The 27,533-nt window shown below is 36.7% G+C and overlaps 1 protein-coding gene and 1 long non-coding RNA gene across 2 annotated transcripts; one reads left to right on the top strand and one right to left on the bottom strand.

The window, feature by feature from the left end:
• Nucleotides 1-8,105: 8,105 nt before the first annotated feature.
• LOC140228039 (uncharacterized) lies at nucleotides 8,106-12,707 on the bottom strand. The gene is made up of 4 exons (XR_011901073.1): nucleotides 12,612-12,707; nucleotides 11,156-11,342; nucleotides 10,501-10,609; nucleotides 8,106-9,977 (listed from the first exon to the last, which is right to left on the bottom strand). It is a non-coding gene; the product is annotated as an uncharacterized lncRNA (long non-coding RNA).
• Nucleotides 12,708-18,027: 5,320 nt separating this feature from the next.
• LOC140227922 (uncharacterized) lies at nucleotides 18,028-23,499 on the top strand. Its single transcript, XM_072308304.1, has 4 exons — nucleotides 18,028-18,099; nucleotides 20,008-20,153; nucleotides 21,837-21,957; nucleotides 23,209-23,499. Exons 1-4 carry the CDS (start codon nucleotides 18,028-18,030, stop codon nucleotides 23,497-23,499), a joined length of 630 nt encoding a protein of 209 aa, XP_072164405.1.
• The last annotated feature ends 4,034 nt before the right edge of the window (nucleotides 23,500-27,533 follow it).

Genomic DNA, 27,533 nt, shown 5'->3' with positions numbered 1-27,533 from the left:
AGGGATGTCCATCGACGACTCACCCTTGCTGACATCCCGAAGATTCTGTACAAACATGGTTTGACGATGAGTTTGATCGTCATTGTGGTAAGTGCGTTTGAAGGGGGGTGAGAAGATTCTTCAAATAAATACTTTTAGTATGGCCTAGTTGTTATTTTTTTGTTGGGGGGGGGGTAAAATGGGCAGGGTCAGAAAACACAGAAAAGTACACTTAATGAAATCAGTCATTCTCTTAAGTTCTAATTGAATCGAAGTTCATCTCAATCAACCGTTAAAAATGACAACGTCTAAAGTAATACATGCTCTTCTAATGCCTATGCGTTATACACATGAAACGAGGCGACAGTAGAGTGTGGTGAGGCGACAGTAGAGTGCGGTTTGGTCATATTGGTGAATTTACCGATGAACTTGAATTTTTAACAGTGATTATTTTTAGTACAGTGACAAATAAAGCCCCCTGGAGCCGAAACTCATGACCTTTGAAGCGATTCGACCGTTAAAAGTTACAACATCTTATTATCAAATGCTCTTCTAATGCCTATGCGTTATACACATAAAACGAGGCGACAGTAGAGTGTGGTGAGGCGACAGTAGAGTGCGGTTTGGTCATATTGGTGAATTTACCGATGAACTTGAATTTTTAACTTAAATTATTTTTAGTAGAGTGACAAACAAAGCCCCTGGAGCCGAAACTCATGTCTTTTGATGCGATTTGACCGTTAAAAATGACAACATCTATAGCATTACATGCTCTTCTAATGCCTATAGCATGCGTTATACACATAAAACGAGGCGACAGTAGAGTGTGGTGAGGCGACAGTAGAGTGCGGTTTGGTCATATTGGTGAATTTACCGATGAACTTGAATTTTTAACTTAAATTATTTTTAGTAGAGTGACAAATAAAGCCCCTGGAGCCGAAACTCATGTCTTTTGGAGCGATTCGACCGTTAAAAGTGACAACATCTTATTATCAAATGCTCTTCTAATGCCTATGCGTTATACACATAAAACGAGGCGACAGTAGAGTGTGGTGAGGCGACAGTAGAGTGCGGTTTGGTCATATTGGTGAATTTACCGATGAACTTGAATTTTTAACTTAAATTATTTTTAGTAGAGTGACAAACAAAGCCCCTGGAGCCGAAACTCATGTCTTTTGATGCGATTTGACCGTTAAAAATGACAACATCTATAGCATTACATGCTCTTCTAATGCCTATAGCATGCGTTATACACATAAAACGAGGCGACAGTAGAGTGTGGTGAGGCGACAGTAGAGTGCGGTTTGGTCATATTGGTGAATTTACCGATGAACTTGAATTTTTAACTTAAATTATTTTTAGTAGAGTGACAAATAAAGCCCCTGGAGCCGAAACTCATGTCTTTTGGAGCGATTCGACCGTTAAAAGTGACAACATCTTAGTATTAAATGCTCTTCTAATGCCTATGCGTTATACATCATTATAAAACGAGGCGACAGTAGAGTGTGGTGAGGCGACAGTAGAGTGCGGTTTGGTCATATTGGTGAATTTACCGATGAACTTGCATTTTTAACATTGATTATTTTTAGTAGAGTGACAAATAAAGCCCCTGGAGCCGAAACTCATGTCTTTTGAAGCGATTCGACCGTTGAAAATGACAACATCTATAGTATTACGTGCTCTTCTAATGCCTATGCGTTATAGGGAGCCTACACATAAAACAAGGCGACAGTAGAGTGCGGTTTGGTCATATTGGTGAATTTACCGATGAACTTGAATTTTTAACTTAAATTATTTTTAGTAGAGTGACAAACAAAGCCCCTGGAGCCGAAACTCATGTCTTTTGATGCGATTCGACCGTTAAAAATGACAACATCTATAACATGCTCTTCTAATGCCTATGCGTTATACACATAAAACGAGGCGACAGTAGAGTGTGGTGAGGCGACAGTAGAGTGCGGTTTGGTCATATTGGTGAATTTACCGATGAACTTGAATTTTTAACTTAAATTATTTTTAGTAGAGTGACAAACAAAGCCCCTGGAGCCGAAACTCATGTCTTTTGATGCGCTTCGACCGTTAAAAATGACAACATCTATAGCATTACATGCAGCTCTTCTAATGCCTATGCGTTATACACATAAAACGAGGCGACAGTAGAGTGTGGTTAGGCGACAGTAGAGTGTGGTTTGGTCATATTGGTGAATTTACCGATGAACTTGAATTTTTAACTTAAAGGGACATTCCGGACGATTTTCATAATTTCACATCATGTAGTACATAAATTGACAAATCCATGTATAGATTTGTGGAATTCATTGTGGTTCTTGATCAGAGAAACAATACTTTGAAAAACCTTAAACAAATTACACTGAACAAGGATGATGACATAGAAGGTTCACATATTTCACAAATGCAGCAGTGTAATTCTATTACAATACCGCTTGCTTGCGAGTTCACCTGTGTATAATCTATGCATGCCTTCTTCTTTTGTTCTGCTTCCTTGAGCCCCAACTCATGCATACTTATGGTGACTCTGCTATGTCATCATCCTTGTTCATTGCAATTTGTTCTAAATTTTGAAAATATTCTTATTCTTCATCCCAGTTATCATAAATTCTGAAACTCTGTCCTCAATATAACTGATTTATAGTTGTTTAAATGCAAAAATCTGAAAATCATCTGGACGTCTCCTTTAAATTATTTTTAGTAGAGTGACAAACAAAGCCCCTGGAGCCGAAACTCATGTCTTTTGATGCGATTCGACCGTTAAAAATGACAACATCTATAGCATTACATGCTCTTGTAATGCCTATGCGTTATACACATAAAACGAGGCGACAGTTGAGTGTGGTGAGGCGACAGTAGAGTGCGGTTCGGTCATATTGGTGAATTTACCGATGAACTTCAATTTTTAACATTAATTATTTTTAGTAGAGTGACAAATAAAGCCACTGGAGCCGAAACTCATGTCTTTTGGAGCGATTCGACCGTTAAAAGTGACAACATCTTAGTATTAAATGCTCTTCTAATGCCTATGCGTTATACACATAAAACGAGGCGACAGTAGAGTGTGGTGAGGCGACAGTAGAGTGCGGTTTTTGGTGAATTTACCGATGAACTTGCATTTTTAACATTGATTATTTTTAGTAGAGTGACAAACAAAGCCCCTGGAGCCGAAACTCGTGTCTTTTGATGCGATTCGACCGTTAAAAATGACAACATCTATAGTATTACATGCTCTTCTAATGCCTATGCGTTATACACATAAAACGAGGCGACAGTAGAGTGTGGTGAGGCGACAGTAGAGTGCGGTTTGGTCATATTGGTGAATTTACCGATGAACTTGAATTTTTAACTTAAATTATTTTTAGTAGAGTGACAAATAAAGCCCCTGGAGCCGAAACTCATGTCTTTTGGAGCGATTCGACCGTTAAAAGTGACAACATCTTAGTATTAAATGCTCTTCTAATGCCTATGCGTTATACATCATTATAAAACGAGGCGACAGTAGAGTGTGGTGAGGCGACAGTAGAGTGCGGTTTGGTCATATTGGTGAATTTACCGATGAACTTGCATTTTTAACATTGATTATTTTTAGTAGAGTGACAAATAAATCCCCTGGAGCCGAAACTCATGTCTTTTGAAGCGATTCGACCGTTGAAAATGACAACATCTATAGTATTACGTGCTCTTCTAATGCCTATGCGTTATAGGGAGCCTACACATAAAACAAGGCGACAGTAGAGTGTGGTTTGGTCATATTGGTGAATTTACCGATGAACTTGAATTTTTAACTTAAATTATTTTTAGTAGAGTGACAAACAAAGCCCCTGGAGCCGAAACTCATGTCTTTTGATGCGATTTGACCGTTAAAAATGACAACATCTATAGCATTACATGCTCTTCTATCAATGCCTATGCGTTATACACATAAAACGAGGCGACAGTAGAGTGTGGTGAGGCGACAGTAGAGTGCGGTTTGGTCATATTGGTGAATTTACCGATGAACTTGCATTTTTAACTTAAATTATTTTTAGTAGAGTGACAAATAAAGCCCCTGGAGCCGAAACTCATGTCTTTTGGAGCGATTCGACCGTTAAAAGTGACAACATCTTGGTATTCAAATGCTCTTCTAATGCCTATGCGTTATACATATAAAACGAGGCGACAGTAGAGTGTGGTGAGGCGACAGTAGAGTGCGGTTTGGTCATATTGGTGAATTTACCGATGAACTTGCATTTTTAACATTGATTATTTTTAGTAGAGTGACAAATAAAGCCCCTGGAGCCGAAACTCATGTCTTTTGAAGCGATTCGACCGTTGAAAATGACAACATCTATAGTATTACGTGCTCTTCTAATGCCTATGCGTTATAGGGAGCCTACACAATGTCATAAAACAAGGCGACAGTAGAGTGCGGTTTGGTCATATTGGTGAATTTACCGATGAACTTGAATTTTTAACATTGATTATTTTTAGTAGAGTGACAAACAAAGCCCCTGGAGCCGAAACTCGTGTCTTTTGATGCGATTCGACCGTTAAAAGTGACAACATCTATAGTATTACATGCTCTTCTAATGCCTATGCGTTATACACATAAAACGAGGCGACAGTAGAGTGCGGTTTGGTCATATTGGTGAATTTACCGATGAACTTGAATTTTTAACTTAAATTATTTTTAGTAGAGTGACAAATAAAGCCCCTGGAGCCGAAACTCATGTCTTTTGGAGCGATTCGACCGTTAAAAGTGACAACATCTTAGTATTAAATGCTCTTCTAATGCCTATGCGTTATACATCATTATAAAACGAGGCGACAGTAGAGTGTGGTGAGGCGACAGTAGAGTGCGGTTTGGTCATATTGGTGAATTTACCGATGAACTTGCATTTTTAACATTGATTATTTTTAGTAGAGTGACAAATAAATCCCCTGGAGCCGAAACTCATGTCTTTTGAAGCGATTCGACCGTTAAAAGTGACAACATCTTAGTATTAAATGCTCTTCTAATGCCTATGCGTTATACATCATTATAAAACGAGGCGACAGTAGAGTGTGGTGAGGCGACAGTAGAGTGCGGTTTGGTCATATTGGTGAATTTACCGATGAACTTGCATTTTTAACATTGATTATTTCTAGTAGAGTGACAAATAAAGCCCCTGGAGCCGAAACTCACGTCTTTTGAAGCGAATCGACCGTTAAAAGTGACAACATCTATAGTATTACATGCTCTTCTAATGCCTATGCGTTATACACATAAAACGAGGCGACAGTAGAGTGTGGTGAGGCGACAGTAGAGTGCGGTTTGGTCATATTGGTGAATTTACCGATGAACTTGAATTTTTAACTTAAATTATTTTTAGTAGAGTGACAAATAAAGCCCCTGGAGCCGAAACTCATGTCTTTTGGAGCGATTCGACCGTTAAAAGTGACAACATCTTAGTATTAAATGCTCTTCTGATGCCTATGCGTTATACATAAAACGAGGCGACAGTAGAGTGTGGTGAGGCGACAGTAGAGTGCGGTTTGGTCATATTGGTGAATTTACCGATGAACTTGCATTTTTAACATTGATTATTTTTAGTAGAGTGACAAATAAAGCCCCTGGAGCCGAAACTCATGTCTTTTGAAGCGATTCGACCGTTGAAAATGACAACATCTATAGTATTACGTGCTCTTCTAATGCCTATGCGTTATAGGGAGCCTACACATAAAACAAGGCGACAGTAGAGTGCGGTTTGGTCATATTGGTGAATTTACCGATGAACTTGAATTTTTAACTTAAATTATTTTTAGTAGAGTGACAAACAAAGCCCCTAGAGCCGAAACTCGTGTCTTTTGATGCGATTCGACCGTTAAAAATGACAACGTCTATAGCATTACATGCTCTTCTAATGCCTATGCGTTATACACATAAAACGAGGCGACAGTAGAGTGTGGTGAGGCGACAGTAGAGTGCGGTTTGGTCATATTGGTGAATTTACCGATGAACTTGAATTTTTAACTTAAATTATTTTTAGTAGAGTGACAAACAAAGCCCCTGGAGCCGAAACTCATGTCTTTTGATGCGCTTCGACCGTTAAAAATGACATCTATAGCATTACATGCTCTACGAACTAATGCCTATGCGTTATACACAAAACGAGGCGACAGTAGAGTGTGGTTAGGCAACAGTAGAGTGTGGTTTGGTCATATTATTGGTGAATTTACCGATGAACTTGAATTTTTAACTTAAATTATTTTTAGTAGAGTGACGAACAAAGCCCCTGGAGCCGAAACTCATGTCTTTTGATGCGATTCGACCGTTAAAAATGACAACATCTATAGCATTACATGCTCTTCTAATGCCTATGCGTTATACACATAAAACGAGGCGACAGTTGAGTGTGGTGAGGCGACAGTAGAGTGCGGTTCGGTCATATTGGTGAATTTACCGATGAACTTCAATTTTTAACATTAATTATTTTTAGTAGAGTGACAAATAAAGCCACTGGAGCCGAAACTCATGTCTTTTGGAGCGATTCGACCGTTAAAAGTGACAACATCTTAGTATTAAATGCTCTTCTAATGCCTATGCGTTATACACATAAAACGAGGCGACAGTAGAGTGTGGTGAGGCGACAGTAGAGTGCGGTTTGGTCATTTTGGTGAATTTACAGATGAACTTGAATTTTTAACATTGATTATTTTTAGTAGAGTGACAAACAAAGCCCCTGGAGCCGAAACTCGTGTCTTTTGATGGGATTCGACCGTTAAAAATGACAACATCTATAGTATTACATGCTCTTCTAATGCCTATGCGTTATACACATAAAACGAGGCGACAGTAGAGTGTGGTGAGGCGACAGTAGAGTGCGGTTTGGTCATATTGGTGAATTTACCGATGAACTTGCATTTTTAACATTGATTATTTTTAGTAGAGTGACAAATAAAGCCCCTGGAGCCGAAACTCATGTCTTTTGAAGCGATTCGACCGTTGAAAATGACAACATCTATAGTATTACGTGCTCTTCTAATGCCTATGCGTTATACACATAAAACGAGGCGACAGTTAGAGTGTGGTGAGGCGACAGTAGAGTGCGGTTTGGTCATATTGGTGAATTTACCGATGAACTTGCATTTTTAACATTGATTATTTCTAGTAGAGTGACAAATAAAGCCCCTGGAGCCGAAACTCACGTCTTTTGAAGCGAATCGACCGTTAAAAGTGACAACATCTATAGTATTACATGCTCTTCTAATGCCTATGCGTTATACACATAAAACGAGGCGACAGTAGAGTGTGGTTAGGCGACAGTAGAGTGCGGTTTGGTCATATTGGTGAATTTACCGATGAACTTCAATTTTTAACATTAATTATTTTTAGTAGAGTGACAAATAAAGCCACTGGAGCCGAAACTCATGTCTTTTGGAGCGATTCGACCGTTAAAAGTGACAACATCTTAGTATTAAATGCTCTTCTACTCTGTAAATGCTACGGAGCTAATTTTAGCTCTTTTTCCCGCTCCTTAGGGAGCGTGATTAGGGACCAGTCCATTTGGAGTGAAATTTGGAGCGAAAAATTTTCACTCTACCAGAGAGTGAAAATATTTCGTCTTTTAAGAGCGAATTCTACATCTTTTAAGAGCGACTTTTAGCTCCTCATTCGAGTGAAATGATTTTGATTTACAGGGGAAATCCTCACTCTTTTCAGAGTGAATTTTAGCTCTTCAAGCGACGGGTGCTAGTCTTGGTTCCACGGGTAGGGAAATTATTTTGATTTACAGGGGAAATCCTCACTCTTCAGAGTGAATTTTAGCTCTTCAAGCGACGGGTGGTAGTCTTGGTTCCAGGGGTAGGGAAATTATTTTGATTTACAGGGGAAATCTTCACTCTTTTCAGAGTGAATTTTCGCTCTTTGAAAGAGGGGTGCTAGTCTTGGTTCCAGGGGATTTTTGTTTTTATTTGTCGTACTGGTATGTACACACGTCCAAGCGTGCACACACACACACACACACATACACGCATTCACACACACATATGCATATACATAATATTCCAACGTACAGGTACATGCAAATATACATACACTCTGTCACTAACACATGTACATGAATAATACACTGCATGTACTGCATCATTTCGGTTTTGCTTTTGTTTTGTTTTTTACATATTCAGGATTCTATGCATATCATTTTAACAAAAATCAATCTTGACAAACTGATATATTTAAAGCTTGTCTGATGCTTGTTGTAGGACAATTTGTTTGTATGTCAGGGATATTGTTCACAACAAATACTAATTATGTATTATGAAGAGTGGCTTCAAGCATTTAAAGTTCAGATAAGTTCCTGGAAATAAAACATCCATAAACAATGTGAATATATTTCCAAAGTGGCCTTTCGACCAAATATATAACTGCATGTATTTCATCTAATTTCGTCAAATATTAGGCAATTGAGCATGTGAAATATTGTACAATATTTACCAAATTTAATAACATTCTGTTTTTAAGGGCAATTCCAAACTAAGAGAATAACAAATCAGATCTGATGACATTAAAACCTGAAATGCAAATAGGATGCGGGTATATCTATGAACACACTTAAAAACAGATAATTTGTCTGTACATGTGCAGTATTGAAAACCCCGGAACTTGGGATACAAATGCATGTACAAATAAATGAGTTGCTGATTAATAGAGACAACTGTCGAAGAGACATGGGTAAATTTCTTCCTGACAATGATACAATACTTCGCAAAAACTCTAATAATCATGGGAGTGGGGGTGTACAGAGTTACAGACACTAAAATTTGGCTGGTGTTTCAAAAGCCTTATGCAACCCCTGATTTAAAAGAGCTGAAATATGTGTATGTTTTGGATCATTCTATCTCTCTGATAGACATGACTGAATTGCATAAAATGCACATTCACGAACAAGACAATTAATTTTACAGCAACAGTAACGTGTCAAATTGCCGCCATTCCTCCACTAAAGCACAGGGCTATTATCATCTTTGACCATAGTAATTAGAATAATTCATATACACAATGTACAGGTTTTTGAACTTTTTAAACAGTTTTATTTCATTTTTATTTATCTATTTTATTTTTCTTTGGTTATTTAGTGGGAAATACAGAATTGAGGAGAATTACATTAGTTCTCGTCTAGACAGTTACCAGTAACTGTCTAAATTTATTGAACCATTATTTTGTATGATTATCCTACGGAAAAAAGTACATGAATATTCTATTTTTCCCCCTTGTATACAAAAAAAAAAATCATTTGCCTAAGTCAATCATATCATCCTACGTGAAGAACTTTGCCAATTTGCTGGAATTTGCAAAGGAAATCGGAAGGTCTGAGTAGGTTATATGAAGGAAACGTTAGATTTTATATTGCTAATAACATATAAATCCATGTAAGCATTATTCAAGAATGCAATATCCTAATTCATGTGTACAAAAATACAACAGCATACTGTACAAGTGTATTAAAATTGTACATTTTGTAAAGCATTGAGATCATCTATCCAAACATTCAGTGATCAAGATTGAAAACCACTTTCAGAATACATATTCAGATACATTCAAATATATGTTTGTCATCACACATTTTGTGAGTTGTCAAGCCAACTGGAAAAGAGAAAATCCAACTCAAGTAACAAAGTCACAAGACATACATGATTATGATTACGTGCCTTTGTTGACCTCCATTATCTGGCCGATCTGGCAGAGGCACGTTCTCAACGGTGGCTTGATATCAGCGGGGATTCATAGATGAAGGATATAAAAATGTCAAGAGTCTGTGATCGACAAGTCTATTGTTGGGAATTCCATATTGAAAGTGAAGACTTTGTGAACAGGCGATCCAAAGCCTTAAAGATGTCTTCCTCTCCAAGAAGGGTCGTATCATCAACAAAAAATAAATACCGTTGTTGTTCCCGCCCACCAGCAAAAAACAGCAAGAAGGGGTGGCCAAGCTCTTGGTCCTCTTCTTGCGCTGCTGCATCATTATCTGTACCAGAGAAAATAATAGAGTACAACAATATAAATGAAAACATGTGAATATCCAACTCCAGAGTTCTGAATTTTCTTTTCTCTTTCTCCTCTCGTCTAAGTGTATGACAGTGGATCATCACAAGAAAGCGGACATTGTTGGATATTTACTTGTGTAATCTAAATTTGAAACACAACCTGGGAAATTTAATGGACATATTCCCATGTCTTGTAAACAAACTTTTAACATTATAATCGTCTCTACCACCACGAAAAAATGTGTATAGATAAAGATGCATTTACATTCTTACGTATCATGCCATGATTTCAAGGCATAGAAAATTGTGACTAGAACATAATTGTAAACATATAGAATGTGCTAACGATGTACAGTCATCAATGTGCCTGTGAGACAGTATACTTCAAAACATCTGTAAAAATAATTGGATATTGTTAAAGAACCATACGTTTCTTATTACTTAGATCAACAGGTTAAATTTCACAGGTATTAATGTCACAGGGAAGACAGTAAATGAACTCACAGAGATGCAGGAGAGCACTGTCAGTTGTTGGCTCCTTACTCTTTCCTTCCTGTCTTGATGCAGGATGTTGGCAGAAGTTTTGTCAACAGTACCGAGGCTCCTTGGTCTCCTAAAATTCACATAAGATTCAAAATTATGCTTTGAAAGCCTGCCAAACATTCTACTGTAATGAGCAACAGTCAATCTCGGAAGCACAATAATTTGAGAGAGGGAGATAGAAAGAAAGACATTCATAAGATCATTAACATGGCAAATGGTCCATGGAGGAAATTACTAATCTGCACATGAACAGAATTACTACAGTAGAGAGGAAAGATAGGCAACAAGGTCAGTGTACAGTGTTCCTTGCAATTAAATCATGTGGGGTATTCTCTGTTTTTGCGCACATTTTTTTGTTTAGTGCATTTTTCCATGTACATGAACCCAGATACATATTATGTGTTTAATCCAACAAAATAAATACAAGTTGAACAACTCAGGTCACATTCTGCAAGAGGAGAACAAGTAGATACTTGTATATGGGTAAGGGTGGGAAACTGATTTTCAGAATCCTCTTTCTCTTATTAAGTAAAAGTGGTTCAATAAGTTAGTTGTTTTTGTTGTGATGTTAGTGACTAAATCATGTCATTTTAATTTGCTATGAGGCTACACTCACCTATATCCATGGCATATTAAAATCAGTGAGATGAGACCCTCAGACTGGGCTACCTGCTGGGAAGGATTCTTCAGCAATGTTAGATCCCCAACTTGAAAGGAATTTTGAGCCGTTTCCGGGATTGATCAATTCAAACTCCATACTGATCTGTGTAGCGGCACATCAGTAGACCTGTATGAAATCAAAGCTGAGGTGAAACATGAGAATATATTAAATCAATCTTTATTGTACATCACTACCCTAAATGAAGTGGGTTGTCAAATGGTTGCAATCAGCAATACAGATTCAGTCAGTGAGACAATTTTGGGAAAAGTGGGTGTTTTGTCTAGGAGTTTGCATTATTCCTCCTTCATTTTCAATTCCAATTATACTTCTCATCAAACAAAAAGTAACACATCATACGGAGTATTTTGTCAATTCATACTGTTGAACAAATTGAAAATACAAGTCATAAAACATAATACGAAATGAATACACAGATAAGTCAATTTATACTGTTGAAAAATTTGAAAATACAAGTAGAGTCATAAAATATAATACAAAATAAATACATAGATATTTATATAACGAGAAAGCATAATGCAATAGTAACTATAGTAATAGATAAAACGATACAGTACTGAGTATAGTGATTTTCTAAAAAGGGCCTCCTGTAAAACGAAGATTACTTGAAAGCACAAAAAAAAACCTATAATCTGTATCATAATGCAATCAGAAAGTGTACCATAATCATCTGATAATTGACATATAATTGACAACTTACCCTCTAGAATATAGATTATCTAAATCTGTACCAGAGCAGTCAGAACCAAATTTGCCAAGAAATGGCCAACACCCAATCACAAGAAGCAAAAATATTTTGAGCACACGAGCACATTCACACACACACATGCACGCACGCACACACAGACGGGCACACACACACATACACACAGCAGCTTCACACACAAGTAGAAGCCTACATACAGTACCCGGGTTCCATGCATCCACAGATGCATGTAAGAGTAGGCCTACGGTAGTTACCGGTATGTAAAATACGCTCGCGGGAGCCCGTTCTGGGCCATATGCCTTTAGGGTCCGGTAAGGTAGTCCCCTTGCAAACTACTGTACCAGGGTACTGAGACAAGACACTCAACTGTAGGCCTAACCCTGTATTCTTGAAAGCTTCGACTATCCCAAATGGGGTCTATTTTATTCCTCTGAAAAAGCCCACAGTCTGTTTGAATTACAATATTCCGGTACTGGCGGTAGAGTACATGTTACATGGGTCTATCATTGTATCAATCGTGTCCAGGATCATGAACTAGTACGTAGGCCCGCGTAGCCGGCTGTAGGGATGAACTACGCAGACCTTTTTTTGCGATTTAGAGTTAGAATAGAACTAGAAATATTGGTCTAGTGTAGTCCAGCTGCTCATCAGAGCTGACACAGAAATTTCTTACAGAATTATAAATACCTTTTATGGCTTAGGTTTTGTTCGTTGCTCCCATATATCTTGATTGAACCGAGTTGTCCTCTCCTATGCCGGCCAGACGTACGTGCATGATGGCGATATGTGTACGTACGTTATTAGTGACGGACGGCACTGCACTGTTTACGTACACGTACATAACAATACGTGTACATAGGTAGGTCGCAAGAAGTTGCTGGCGACATCGACACCAAAATCAAAGTGAGAAACCCGTCAACCTGTGCGATATACGCATGCTCCATTATTCACTCTCTAGACCGAGTAAAATGAGAATTCTCATCAAACAAGCGTCACAACAAACAGCTCCTTTTCAAAGAGCGAAAAGAATTCATGGTACAAGTCAGCTCGTGGAAGACCGCAGGGATCCGGCATTAGCTCTAAAAAGTGTGGAATTTCACTCGTAAACGTTTCGCTCGAAATCGGAAGAAAAGTTTCCCTCGGTGGTGGGAGCGAAAAGGTATACCTACCGTCTAAAAAGACTGACTTTACAGTCTTTTTCGAGCTAATCATATTTAGGTCGAGAAAAAGAGTGAAAATTTAGCTCGCTTACATTTACAGAGTAATGCCTATGCGTTATACACATAAAACGAGGCGACAGTAGAGTGTGGTGAGGCGACAGTAGAGTGCGGTTTGGTCATATTGGTGAATTTACCGATGAACTTGAATTTTTTAACTTAAATTATTTTTAGTAAAGTGACAAACAAAGCCCCTGGAGCCGAAACTCATGTCTTTTGATGCGATTCGACCGTTAAAAGTGACAACATCTTAGTATTAAATGCTCTTCTAATGCCTATGCGTTATACACATAAAACGAGGCGACAGTAGAGTGTGGTGAGGCGACAGTAGAGTGCGGTTTGGTCATATTGGTGAATTTACCGATGAACTTGAATTTTTAACTTAAATTATTTTTAGTAAAGTGACAAATAAAGCCCTTGGAGCCGAAGCTCATGTCTTTTGATGTGATTCGACGCTTGAAAATGACAACATCTTAGTATTAATTGCTCTTCTAATGACTATGCGTTGTTAAGCAGATAACTAAAAATATGTCACAATATTGCAGTGATAAAGTTGAAAAATATTAAGAAATTCAGGTCCTTGTGCGTTTTTGCTATCATTTTCCTTACACAGCCATTATAATATAATGTGGACGCAAGCATGGAAAACTCCACATACTTGTTTGTTTGTTTTATTGTTTTACTCAGTTGATGTAACCATGTGCAGACAAAGAAAGTGCTAATCGAGGAAGAAGAATAAATATAAGGAAATGGAAGTTTTGGCATTAGTCTGATGGTCCTCGAAAGGAAAAACAAATCTTGATATTGTAGATTGCATGTGTTGGTTGTTGCAGTGGTTAGTAACGTGCGTGTTGTAAACTATGGAGATGTACCTTGAGTATAGGCCCTCCCGTAAAAAAAAAAAATTCTTTGTTTCTCCTTTTGTAACATCAGATTTGGTAATCAAATATTAATATCTGAATGGTGCAAGTGATAAATACTTCTTTGGTAGTACTTTCGTGGCCTTGTATTTTGTAACAAAAAAAAAATGTGTTTTATAATGACAAGTTTAGATCTAATTTAGATTTTAACAGAGATACTCAGATTGTTCTAGTTGTTAGACTTGGTATTATCGTCATTGCCCTCATAACTTCACATACTATAAAGCAACACTAGGGGCGGGGGTATTAATCACATTCAGTGATGATTCTAGTTTGTGCTTATCATGAATTCTTCTTCCATTTACCCAAAAGAAAACTCTGCGAATATCGACAAGAGTGCACCCCCGGAAATACCAAGACAGAGACCTACACAAGGTTTGTTATTGTTGTTGTTGGTGGTGGTGGCGTTGTTGCTGTTTGTTGTTGTTGTTGCTGCTGCTGCTGAAAGTCTTGTTGTTTGGCTTTCAGTGTGGGAAATAGAAGATGCAATTGTCTACCTGAACATATTTAGGATATTTCAGGCCAACACTTGGAATGCAAGTCTGCCACTGCATGAAAATCAACTTGTGACACCTGTATGGGCCCCATTTAATAAAAGATGTTAGGATGACAACTATTGCTGGAATGGCAACTTCCCATAGCAACAACCAATCAGGAACCTGGGTTTTTGTTAAAGGTTATGCAAAACACCAATGTGTTAATATAAGAAAAATGTGTTGCCATGGTAACCACTCATTTTTGTATCAAATTGAACCATTTAATCTATGAAGGTGAAATTTGGTGTGTATGATGGTCTTTAAGTGTAGTTATGCAAAATGTCCCTTGTGTTTGTATCAGACAATGCATTGCCATGGTAACCTCACTTTTTACCCAAACCTTGTGGAACTCATTGTCAACTCTGTAATTGTACAGTAAACTAAAATTATTCTGTTTCCAATTCGACAAGTGCACAAACTTGGTATTAACGTCAATGCCCTCATGACATCACATACTATAAAGCAACACTAGGGGCGGGGGTATTAATCACCTTCAGTGATAATTCTAGTTTCTTCTACGCTTAAGGGTGAGACACATTTTGGCATTTGCTTTGTAAAAAAAAAAGAGTGCATCACTATGGTCGACACCCCTCATGATACATTTGTAGTTTATTCCAGTATTACTTCGTGAAGATGTATAAGTAAGATTTATACAGCATCAAGTATGAAATATCAGGTTCACAGCTTTAACACATAATATACTTTTTACTCACTCTGCTTGGATCAATCGTTGCAGGTGCCATCAGAAAACTTCTCCTAGAGATTGATGTGGAGAATGTCACCTTGCCCATGCATAAGAAAGCTCGGTACCACGTGTGGTGATGTATTGGAATACCGGGACTTTGAAACCCTCATACATCCCAATTGGTTGAACGGTAAGGTATGTGCCAGCATGCATTGTTAGATGTATGAATGCAATGTGTGTTGATGTGAATGTGTGAGGTGAGTGTAGTACTGAGTATTATATATATATATATATATATATATATATATATATATATATATATATATAATATATATATATATATATATATATATATATATATATATATATATATAATATATATATATATATATATATATATATATATATATATATATATATATATATATATATATACTAGCAGCACCCGTGGGGATCCACGGGTCTGAGGGGTTTCATTTTTTCTCATATATACGATTTTGCACATAAAATAAAGAATTATATAGATAAAGAATGATGATAAAGAACATGAAATAAAGAGAAAAGTTTTCTCATTCTTTCGTTACATGTGCTCTCTTCTACCCATGACCACCGTCCAACCCCCAAACACACACACACATTTTCTCCCCCGCAGAAAAAACAAGCAAACAAACAAACAAACAAACAAAAGCAAACATTCAGAGAAACATTACTAAAAGCGCTTATGAGATTCTCCGAAAGTTCTGCCCACAGATTCTTCCCGTCAAAACGGGGAGATACTATTGACACTATGACTTTGATATTAATATAACATATTCTTATACCCCCTGCTCTTGCATTCATGCAGGCACCCGAGGGAATCCACGGCTGGTGTCAAGGCCTAACATTTTTCTTCATTCCTATTTGTTTTCCGCCGTTATGGGAGAAAAATATTATATTTTCGTCTTCAATTGCTTCCTCCTTTTTGTTTTCAATCACCAAAACTTGGTTTGATAGATCATAGAATCATCCGTTTATCTGCTTCAGACTATACATCATCATTATTATTATCATATTATTCTTCTTATTAGGCCCCTATTGTTATATTGTTATTATAATTATTATTGTTATTTCGGGAGGGGATCATAGTCATTAGGTTTAATAAGTAATCACCCGTGGGAATCAATGGGTCTCAGGGCCTCGTAATTTTTCTTTAATATTTCTTTTCCCACGTTATGGGAGAAAGAAGATTTTTTTTGTCTTCATTTGCTCCCTCTTTTTTTTATTTTTATCACCAAAACTTGGTTTGATGGACCATAATAAGAACCACCCATTTCATTTCCACTTGTAACTTCAAAAATAGGCGATCGCCAATCTAGGTTTTTCCCCACGTCCGCTCATCTTATGAATATCATGTTTACAGCAGCTATGCAGTAAACGAATGGACAGCGGCACGTGTTTTATCTGATATGGAAGGGTACGATCGGCAAGTACAAATTTAAGTGGATATATAGCCGTCCTAAACAGTCTGAGTACAATGATACCCGACTTGAGAGTAAACTAAATGATGAACCCGAGCTGCATAATATCCTGCAGTTGTGCAAAATACAATAAAATAACAGCCAAGAAACTTAATAGCTGTTTTGTTAGGGAATTAAGTTGGCCACCTTGAATGAACTTTTAATTAGGTCTACGTTTAACTTGGGAAATTGTGGAAGACATTGGATTTGAGGGTCCTTTGTCCTTAGCTGTGGAGGTTAGCTTTTTAAGTGTGAGAAGGGGAGCTGAATTTTAGATCTCGCCGAGTATACAGACCTACGGTAAAGCTATGTATATAGGGGAAGAACATTTTCTGAAAATGATGACTATAGCCTGCTGCTCATCATCAGTCAGTCCGAGTGTATAGTCTTCGAAGTCTGAAATATCTTGTGACACTTTGATAGATCTGGTGAATATGTAACTTTGGTTACAGAAAAAAAGCTGCCGAGGTCAGATCCGAACTACACACCAATTGTTGAAGTCTCCCTATGTTGGAATATACAGTATATGTGGCAATGATGGTGATGACAGTCACAAAAATGGGACTGTGAGAACAAGCCCACAGGAGTGCAATTTGGTGATGCCTTCCCCGCATATCTCTCTATCTCTCTCTCTCTCTCTCTCTCTCTCTCTCTCTCTTTATATATATATATGTAGATATATATGTGGGCATATAATTATGTATATTGATATATACATACAATGCATTTCTTTTTTGCTTCTGTGTGTGCCTTGCCATAGCATTACACATTCCCTTGAGAAGATGACATTACAAAACAAAGTATACAAATGAATGTTCCCACCAGATTAGATCTCAAGGTCTTAAAAATGAAGGAAATATTGAGCTATTTGCTGGACAGTTTAATTAGGGAATTCTCCATTTTTTGTGCATTATTTTACTGCAAAACAAAAAGTAGATAAGTACATGGGCATGTTGACAACCAAAGCCTCAGAAGAAGATAGGAAAGTGGTATATGAACCAGTGCCATCCATTTTACTTTCAATAGGTGACTTTTTTACTTTGTTCTTTATGTACCCTGGGGCAGAGTGCTGATGATTGTAGTTCCTCCTTAATTTGTAATACATTTTTAATAATTTCTTGATTTTGTGAATACAAGATTTTGTTTAAAAGTGATAACCGGAAGGTTTTGTTTCTTTCTTGGATTATATTTTGTTAGGTCATAAATGAGTACCTCCATCTTCTTCGAAATGAAATCAATGTACAGGACTATGGACATGTGTTCATCATACCCTCGTATGTTGCTGTACAGTGGAATGTCCATGGAATGGCAGTTCAAGAAGGTATGGTCACGAGTTTTGCAGGCAATGTTTTTCTACTGTAAAGCAGTTGTGTTATTACCAACACAAAAGACTTTAGTTACTTTCATACGCGGTTGCTAAATATGAAACTTACGTATAGCAGTTGATGATTAGCTCCAGTCTTAACCTCACAACGCATGTTCACATGTGCGCAAAACTTTAAGATAAAACTTAAAGGACAAGTTCACCTTCATAGACATGTGGGTTGAGTGAATGCAGCAATATTAGTAGAACACATCAGTGAGAGTTTGAGGAAAATCGGACAATCTGTTCAAAAGTTATGAATTTTTTAAGTTTCTGCTCAGTCACGGCTGGATGAAAAGACTACTATAGCTTGTGATGTCACATGAGTACAACTATATAAAGAAAGAATAAAGAAAATTCAACATATTTCCATTTTTCTCGCATAACAAAAGAACACTGGACTTCTCTCTTTCAGAAGGCAGGGGGAATAATATTACCCTTAACATACGTCAGTAGCAAGTCGAAGAAATGTGCACTTTATTCAAAAAGTAAAGTTTTGTGAAATTCTCTTTTTATTTTTCTTATGTAGTTGTACGCATGTGACATCATACACTGTAGTAGTCTTCTCTTCCAGCAGTGACTGCGCAGATACTTAAAATATTCGTAACTTTTGAACGGATTGTCCAATTTTCCCCAAACTTTCACTGATGTGTTCTACTAATATTGCTGCACTCTCTCAATCCTTATGTATATGAAGGTGTACTTGTCCTTTAAGAGTGAATCCTGCTCAATTTTTGTACAGGAATTGCAGAATCTTGTCACATAACCTTTAATATACCCATGCAAAATAGCGCAGCTGGAGGTTGACCCATAAGACGCAAACTCACAAGTTCGTTGATTATTGTTGTGAGGTGATGTTGGGCACTGGTGTGTATATTGTGTAACAATCTTTGGGTTTGTACTCAGATGAGTGAGTATCAGCACTCATAATATTGTTGGGGGTTTTTTAGAGCGAGAGAAAGAGAAAGAATATTTTGGGCAATAAGGTCAAAAATTAAATGTAAAGCGTTGAGTGAAAACGTGAAAATTTTATATTTCCTCATATCTCGAAAATGGTTCAAGGTAGGCCTATACATCATTCATGGAACTTAGTGAATATGCAAATACTGATTGGCAGTGATTGTTACGAAAATGTTATGGTCAAAGGTCAAGGGTCAATGGCCAAGGTCAACTCAAGCTTTCATTATTTCCCTACTATGTATGAGTTTTTTTTTTCTTGTTTTGTATGAGCCTGTAGTAATTTCACATTTTTATATTCATGTTATATTGCATATGAATATTGTTTCTTCATTTTTGTAAAATCAATTTTAATTCAGCCTCTGGTTGTGTTCAATGATTTGTTATATAAAGGTGCTTAATAGTAATAATAAAAAATTACTAACATTATTCTGTGTACTCACTGATGATGTGTTTCTAATCATCAACTAACCTTTAAGATTGCTAGCTTTTGAGTGCACTCACACGGCACTTAACTACAAGCTAATCATCAAGAGTTTAATTTTGAACGTAAATTTATGTAAAGTTTAGGAACAGCAAGTGAATGCCACTTTTCTAATGAAGCAAGTTAAAGTAGCAAGAGTGGGTTTGTGTAGTAACAAAGAATTGTTGGCAATTAAAAAAAAAAATATGAGAAGATAAAGCTTATCAACTGCTTGAGCAGATCGAAATCTGTCAAAAGAACCAATTCCACGCTTTGAAAAAAAAAAATCATAAAATATAAAATGCCCACATACATCGATCCTCAAATCCTTGAAATGATGTATGAAAAAACCCCACATATACCTCCTTGAAATACTAGACATTGTAACGAATGACGAAAAGTTGTCATTCACTTTAAAATGAGAGTATTGGTTTATTTACCTGTAGGTGACCCTTTCAAAGTTCAAGTGGGCATTTATGCCAATCAACATTAGACAGAGCCACCAGATCCTTCTTGTGGCAAATGTTCCAGAAATGAAAATGTCTGTTCCTGACTCCCTTCGGGATCTGATCACACCATCTATATATACGTGGTCAAGTTCAGGTCAGCTTTTCAAAGATAATGTGCAGAATGCCAATAGACATATGTTATGTTTTGATATCGATCTTTTATTCTTAGAATATTAATTTCAATGGTGTTTAGTACGCCATTCAATTAATTTATTACAGTGAGTATATAAACATGTACATTCAATTTTTCACTCACAGTTCTGCAAATCAAAGGAACATTTATTATGTGTATTGACCTATATTCCCTCAGGTTTTTAACAATTGACCCCAGACTTGACATGTGCAACTATACTATCTTAGGAGAAGAACAAACCCCCCTTGTCTCTTCAAAGATAATGTACAGAATGCCAATGGACATATATGTTATGTTTTGATATCAAACTTTTATTCCCTCCATTTCAGTGGTGTTTAATGAACCATTAAATGAATATGTTATAGTGAGTACATTGTCATGTACGTACATACATTTCTTTTTCACAGTTCTACAAATCAAAGGACAATATGTTTATTGACCTAACTCCCTCAGTGTTTTTTTTTTGGTTTTTTTTGTTTTGTTTTGTTTTGTTTTTTTGTTTTTTTTTTTACAATTGACCCGAGTTTCAATTGCTTTCATAGGTAGAGGTACAGACCACAAGAGTGTTTTGTAGTCAGGATATTATAACGCATAACCACGGCAACATTACATTTTCATTAAAAAAGATTATTACTTCACATTTACACATATGGCTTCTTCAGAAAGTTTCAGCGAAGAAACACTAATTTCATACAGTGTAATATTGTTAATTGAAATTGGAATATAAAAAAGATGCAAAGTCTGACTGACACGGTTGTCAGTTTATAGTTGTCATTGCAACCAGCAGTAGCAAAGATAGCTAAATTATATATCAAAATGTCTGTGTCTGTAATAAGATTTGAAGAAAAGTCACCAAATTTGGACAAAATGGAATGAATGGCGAAGGAGTGGCAAATGACACCGAATCCTGAAATGCACTAGAAAATATATAAAAAAAAGGCTTTGTTTTAAATTTCTTATTGCATTGTCACTTGATACTTTCTCAATTAAGGTTCATGAGTTTGTTAATGCTGGGAGCGTGCCTTCTATTGTCAAGCAATGAAAACTGTCTCGCCACCCCTTGATCATGTTATCGTCGGAAGGAAAACTTTGAAGGTGTTTTTCTCGAAACTCTGATTTCCTCAACCACTTGACATGCGCTAATATAATCACTGACATCTCCGCAATTGAGTACTTTTACGAGTTGTACTAAATATGACATTAGAGTAGAAGAGTAAGGGAATGATGTCATGCCATTTTCAGAAGATTGTCCTCCCCCGACCTTCGGATCCTTTTGTTGTAGCGGGTCACATATTATACTTGTGATCTCCAATAGGGTATTTGGTTAACCTCAACATAAGCCAGGACAAAAAAAAAAAAATCAAATACATTTTTTCGTCCATAAGAAAGATGTTCTATGTGTGTGTCTAGATCAACGCTGATATTTTTTTTAATGAATTACAAATAGAGTGTTGTCATCTATTGATAGATCCAATTACTTAAGTAATGCCAACAAGTTGACTTCATTTTGAAGCTAATGAGAGTCAAGCCCTCATCCCCACCACCTCAATCTTATCTCCTTTTTTGCATTTTGGCTGTAGCTCTTCAGTAAACCTTTACCTTTACCTTTATCTGTTTCTGTATGTTGGTAAAGGCACTCCATGGCACAGAGGGCCCAAGAAACAGGGGAGCTCCAAGGTGAGTGGAGCCATGATGAGTCCCTGACGTCTGCACTGCAGAAGGATGGAAGTTCGTGTGGTGCCTTTGTAATGCTGGTAATTAAACAGGACTAGCATTCTTCTTTATTTCAAATATTCTGTGAACAAGAACATGTACTAATATATTCTTTTCTTGTGCCCATCATGTAAAAGTGAAGAGGTACTGCATGCTTTCAGGTTGTTTATTTGTCCATCCCATAACACTTAATTGCAAGTTTAGAGAAAACAAAAACAACAACAACAAACAGGCTTTTATGTTGGCTGACCATGGTATCTGCTACAGAGACTAACAACTAGTCTAGGGCTAAATCTCTCAAGATCAAAGGTTTGATGTGAATTGTATAAATAGGTATGCTAGTACTACAGTTAACAAAAAAGAATAGGGCCTACACGCATTTAAAATCATGGGGTTAATCATAGAAAAGAGTAGAACTGAATTCTCACCATATTTCAGAAATGGCTAAAGGTTTATCTTCATGAAACTGTAGGCCTACTCCTATGGTTGTACTGACTGACAATAATTTTCTCAGGAAGTTCTTATGCCTCAGATGCGCCATAAAGTGTCACCTGAGGCATTATATATTTTCAGGTTGTCCTTCTGTCTGTCCTTTCGTCTGTCTTTCTGTCTGTGTGACAGTTGAACTGACCTGTCTTTTGGGAGTTGAAATGAATATTTCCTCTGAATGCTGTGTTGCCATTTTCTTACAAGGTCAGTCTAGAACATGAAATCTTAGTGTTATGTGTCTGCAGTAATGACATTTATTACTTTGACAACGTCAATTACAGATCCACTTCATCTTTTACTTACAGCAGCTTTGTTAATGGTCCTTTAAAACCAGGTAGACGAGCTTGATGATTTCATGTTGATGTCTTATCAATACTAGTTGACTATAATAAGACATTCACAATATAGATTTCATACACTAGAATCTGAATTTTACATGTTTCAGTATGTTGATGTTCCAAGTTTGCTTATTGATATTATCACATTTGTTGAGCCAGTCTCCTGACTCTTTTTTAGGAATATGTTTATGATTGTATTTCCTATGGTTACGTATTTCTTTACTCACATAAATGTTAATGAATGTACGTATATATGTGTATATGTGTGTGTATATATCTATATATATATATATATATATATATATATATATATATATATATATACATTGTATATATATATATACACACACACAAACAAACATACATACATACATACATACATAGTTATGTTCATTAATTACTATCATTATCATTTTTATTATTATTATTGTTATTAATATTATAATTATTTGTCTTTGTCTTTAGAACGCATTAGCGATCACAAGAGGTCTGAATCCAGCTAGCCTTGGTCAGGTACATGCAAGAAAAAGTGAGGGATATGTACTAAGGGCATTACTGGCAGCAGCAGTGAAACCACCCAAGCAAAGACGAATCTGTGATGCTGTGGGGTGCAGCAAGCCCCCTCTGCCAGCAGACTGGGTTTGTTGTGAGCCAAGTGAGGTGTGTGGGAGGTGGTGTCACCCCATATTTGTTGACATCTGCAGACCTCCAAAGGGTGACTTTGTATGCCCTGTGTGTAAGGCACAGTATGAGTAGGTGAATATAGAGGACCTTATGTGACCGTGCATCACAAAACAAAACAAAAAAAGTCATACACTTGATTTTACGTGAGGACTCTTGAAAGGGGAAATGGGTCAACTGAGTCAATCTTGTGTGTTTCATATTTTGCTGAAAGAGCTATCCTTCTACATAATTCTTTAGTTTGGGATCATAACATGAATGTGAAATTGTGTTTTCAGCAGTTTTTCTTCAACCTTTTTGGAGGAAGAGTAGAGCGATCAGGTATGTCCCCTTTTCATTTCTTGAAATTATTTACACACTCTTTACTTTTAAGTCTAATAACTTTTGAAACGATAAGTCTACTGATTTGAAAGTTGACATTAAACATGCATAGAATATGTTAAAGGAGCATGCTCAATTTCAGCTTAATCTGATAATCCCTTCATTGTGGTAGCTCCAGTGGTTTACATTCATTGCACAGCTAGCACGGCTTGGTAAAGATTAAGTGCTTGAATAGACCCTCTTTTCTCAATTCACACTTTTCCAGAGTGTGTGCTTTCGTTCTAGTATTTAGATAGGTTAGGGGAGTCCATTTGAATTGTGTGATACATCATTTTAAAGCTTAGAGTCCGCTCTTTAAGAATCTGCCCTTAACTAAAAATCAATGTCTGGCAACGTTTTGTTGGTTTTGTGATGCATGGTCACATTATGTCACAATGGGTCATAATCATTCTGGATGGAGACATCAGTTCTCCAAGTATATATATTATAATGCATTATTCTACCAAGTGGGATTTCTTGAAAAAGGCTTGCATTAAGGTCATAATGACATTTCAATCTTGTAAAGATAACTTGGGGAAACAGTCTCTTCTGCCCAAAATTAGTATACCAAATCATAAAATCATAATTGTGTATGCAAAATGGCGGCTGAATCAGCATAGATTGCAATTTCAGAAATACATCTTCTCCAACCATCTTATTATAGGAAATATGTAGTATATCATGGCAAAATACCATAGGCACATGCCAGTAAATGTCTTCCTGGCTGTATATCAAGATCCTTTTATTTTCAGTGAATGTTTAATGTAATTTATAGAGACTTTATCCTGATATGAATGCATTTGTACATGCCTTTATACAGTTGTTCATACTCATACTTCCATGAAATGCAATGGAATTGATAAAGGAGACATGGCCCTAAAGTCTAAGTGAAAATTTTACACATATGTGCCCAAGCTTAACCCCTCGATCGCCCAAGTCCCCATTACACAAAACAGTAAATGCAAATGCATTTGTTATAAAAGCATAGATGATTTTCATCAAACTATCACTAAATGCCTGTTCTGAAAATGTGCACATATACCATTTAGGACATTCCTTTCTGAAGTTACTAATTTGCATATTTGGCTGCAACATGCTTGTGAGAAACATGTAATCAGATATTTTCTTGTAACCCTTCATGGTTAGTAAGGAGCACCTGAACAGTATTTAAGTCAAGTATATAGTATTAGACAAAATAATGAAAACAAAATAAGTAAAAAAGGATGGAGATCCAGTATACAAATGAGATAAGATAAGTATTAATCATGCTGTTACCTGTTTTCGTGAGATCTTTTAGAAGTTGTAGATTCATTCGTCCCGTTAATGCACATAGTTATATAAGACCTTATAAAATCTTCAATCAAATCAGTAGTTTACCCTCTCAATTACCCTTATTTACAAACAAATTATTTCATATATTTTATTCACTTATTCATTCATTGACCTTGTACCTTATATTCTTTAAACTTTCATCAACACTCAATGAACAGTTTGTCTACACTGAATGTACAGGCCTTCTCATCATGCATGGGATAAAATCAATTGCAATTTTCAGTTCTTTAAAAGAATTGTTGGTAACGATTCATGAAGATTAAAAAGAAGTATTATTTGGTGGCCATATTGTTTATAAGTGTAAGAAATGGCTTTCTGGGCACTACTAAGATTCTTTTTAAGAACTGGGTATTTCTCTTGCCCGTGTAGCACAAACGATACATAGTAATCATTTTTCCATCATAGCTGACATTGTCCTGATCGGTGTCTTTCGCGTACTCTGTCAAAATTTCCATATGGCTTGTAAATGTAAATCAGCTTTCCCTAAGAAGCACAGACGCAAAGTACTGTGGTGTACTCGTATTATCTTTCCGCAGATTTGAGCCATATGACCCCCAAAACTGGCACCACAAAATGTCTGTGTCAATGTGCTTGAATTATGTTTAAAAGTCTGATTCCCCAGTTTTTACTGCCACATGTGCTTGCACGCTATCACATTTTTCAGAAATCCCACTTGATAGAAATACAACTATGCACTCTTCAACTTATCCTAAAACTGTTGCAGCTCAAAGACATAGAAGAGTGCTAGCTTTGCTGTTATGTAAATTTTATGTCAGATTTTTTTTTTCCAATGCAAAAGTATGAGAGTAGGAGTGATGCGTCACCATGGGCCACAAAGCATTAAGAGTGGCACAAGTGCATCACCAGTTTGTTTATAACATGCTTACCGTACATTCTGTATGCAAAGTTGTGCAGTATAGGTCAGATTCTTGTGAGTAGCAGACAGTATGCTACCATGGTAAGAGTATATAATGGTGCAAAATCAACAAGGTCTTGCAACTTGATATTTGTCTCCAGCTAGTATACAATTCCGACGAAATATGTTTCATGTGATTATTTTGAAAATAAGATGTGTAAGACTTATTTATGACAAGCCAAAAGCCTGTTAACAGTAACATGATTTCAGTTATTGTTTTCTCCAGCGCAAAAGGATAAAAGCAAGAATGGTTTGCAAGCTTTGACCACAAAGCATTAAGAGTGGCACAAGTGCATCACCAGTTAATGTTTGTATTCAACATGCTTGCATTCCGCAAAGTTGTGCAGTATAGGTCTGATTCTTATGAGTAACAGACAGTATGCTACTATGGTAAGAGTTTATTATGGTGCAAATTCAACAAGGTCTTGCAACTTGATATTTGTATCCAGGTAGTAGACAATTCAGAGGAAATATGTTTCATGTGATTATTTTGAAATTAGGTTGTGCAAGACCTCTTTATGACAAGCCAAGGACAGGTACCCAGAACATGATTTCAGTTATTGTTTTTTTTTCTTCCACTGCAAAAGTTTGAGAGCAGGAATGGTGTGTCAACATAGGCCACAAAGCATTAAGAGTGGCACAAGTGCATCACCGTTTGTTTATAACATGCTTATATTCTGCAAAGTTGTGCAGTAGGCCCTATAGGTCAGATTGGTTTGCAAGCTTTGACCACAAAGCATTAAGAGTGGCACAAGTGCATCACCAGTTAATGTTTGTATTCAACATGCTTGCATTCCGCAAAGTTGTGCAGTATAGGTCTGATTCTTATGAGTAACAGACAGTATGCTCCCATGGTAAGAGTATATTATGCTGCAAAATCAACAAGGTCTTCCAGCTTGGTAGTTGTCTCCAGTTACCAGAAAATTCATACGAAGTATGTTTCATGTGATTATTCGATCCATCTGATCCTTTAAGTGAGGACTCTACCAGACATAGACTTGAAGCATGTATTAATGATATGACAGCTTGGATGATACGGAACAAACTCAAACTGAATGATGGCAAAAGTGAATTCATGATAATTGCATCAGAACATCTGCCAGCAAAGGTCCGTAGTCAATCATTACGAATTGGACGTGTCAATGTACAATCTGTATCAAATTGTAGGAATCTGGGAGTTTATTTTGACCATGAAATGTCAATGGCGACGCACATTACAAACACATGTCGATCTGTATATTTGCAACTAATATTCACATAAGTATCAGGAAATCCTTATAAAACAAAGTTGCAGCCTCTGTTATTCATTCGTATGTTTTGTCTCGTATTGATTATGGAAATGCATTATTGTTCAAGGCTTCATCTTACCAACTGGCCAAACTACAGCGTGCTCAGAACTCTGCTGCTCGGGTCCTCAGTGGAACATCTTGCTTCTCCAGCATTACCCCAGTTCTAAAAAATCTTCACTGGCTATAAGTATCCAAGAGGATAGAGTTTAGAA

Source organism: Diadema setosum, chromosome 4 (genome assembly GCF_964275005.1).
Source record: "Diadema setosum chromosome 4, eeDiaSeto1, whole genome shotgun sequence".
NCBI classification, from domain to species: domain Eukaryota; kingdom Metazoa; phylum Echinodermata; class Echinoidea; order Diadematoida; family Diadematidae; genus Diadema; species Diadema setosum.
This window is presented reverse-complemented; position numbering and strand designations above follow the sequence as displayed.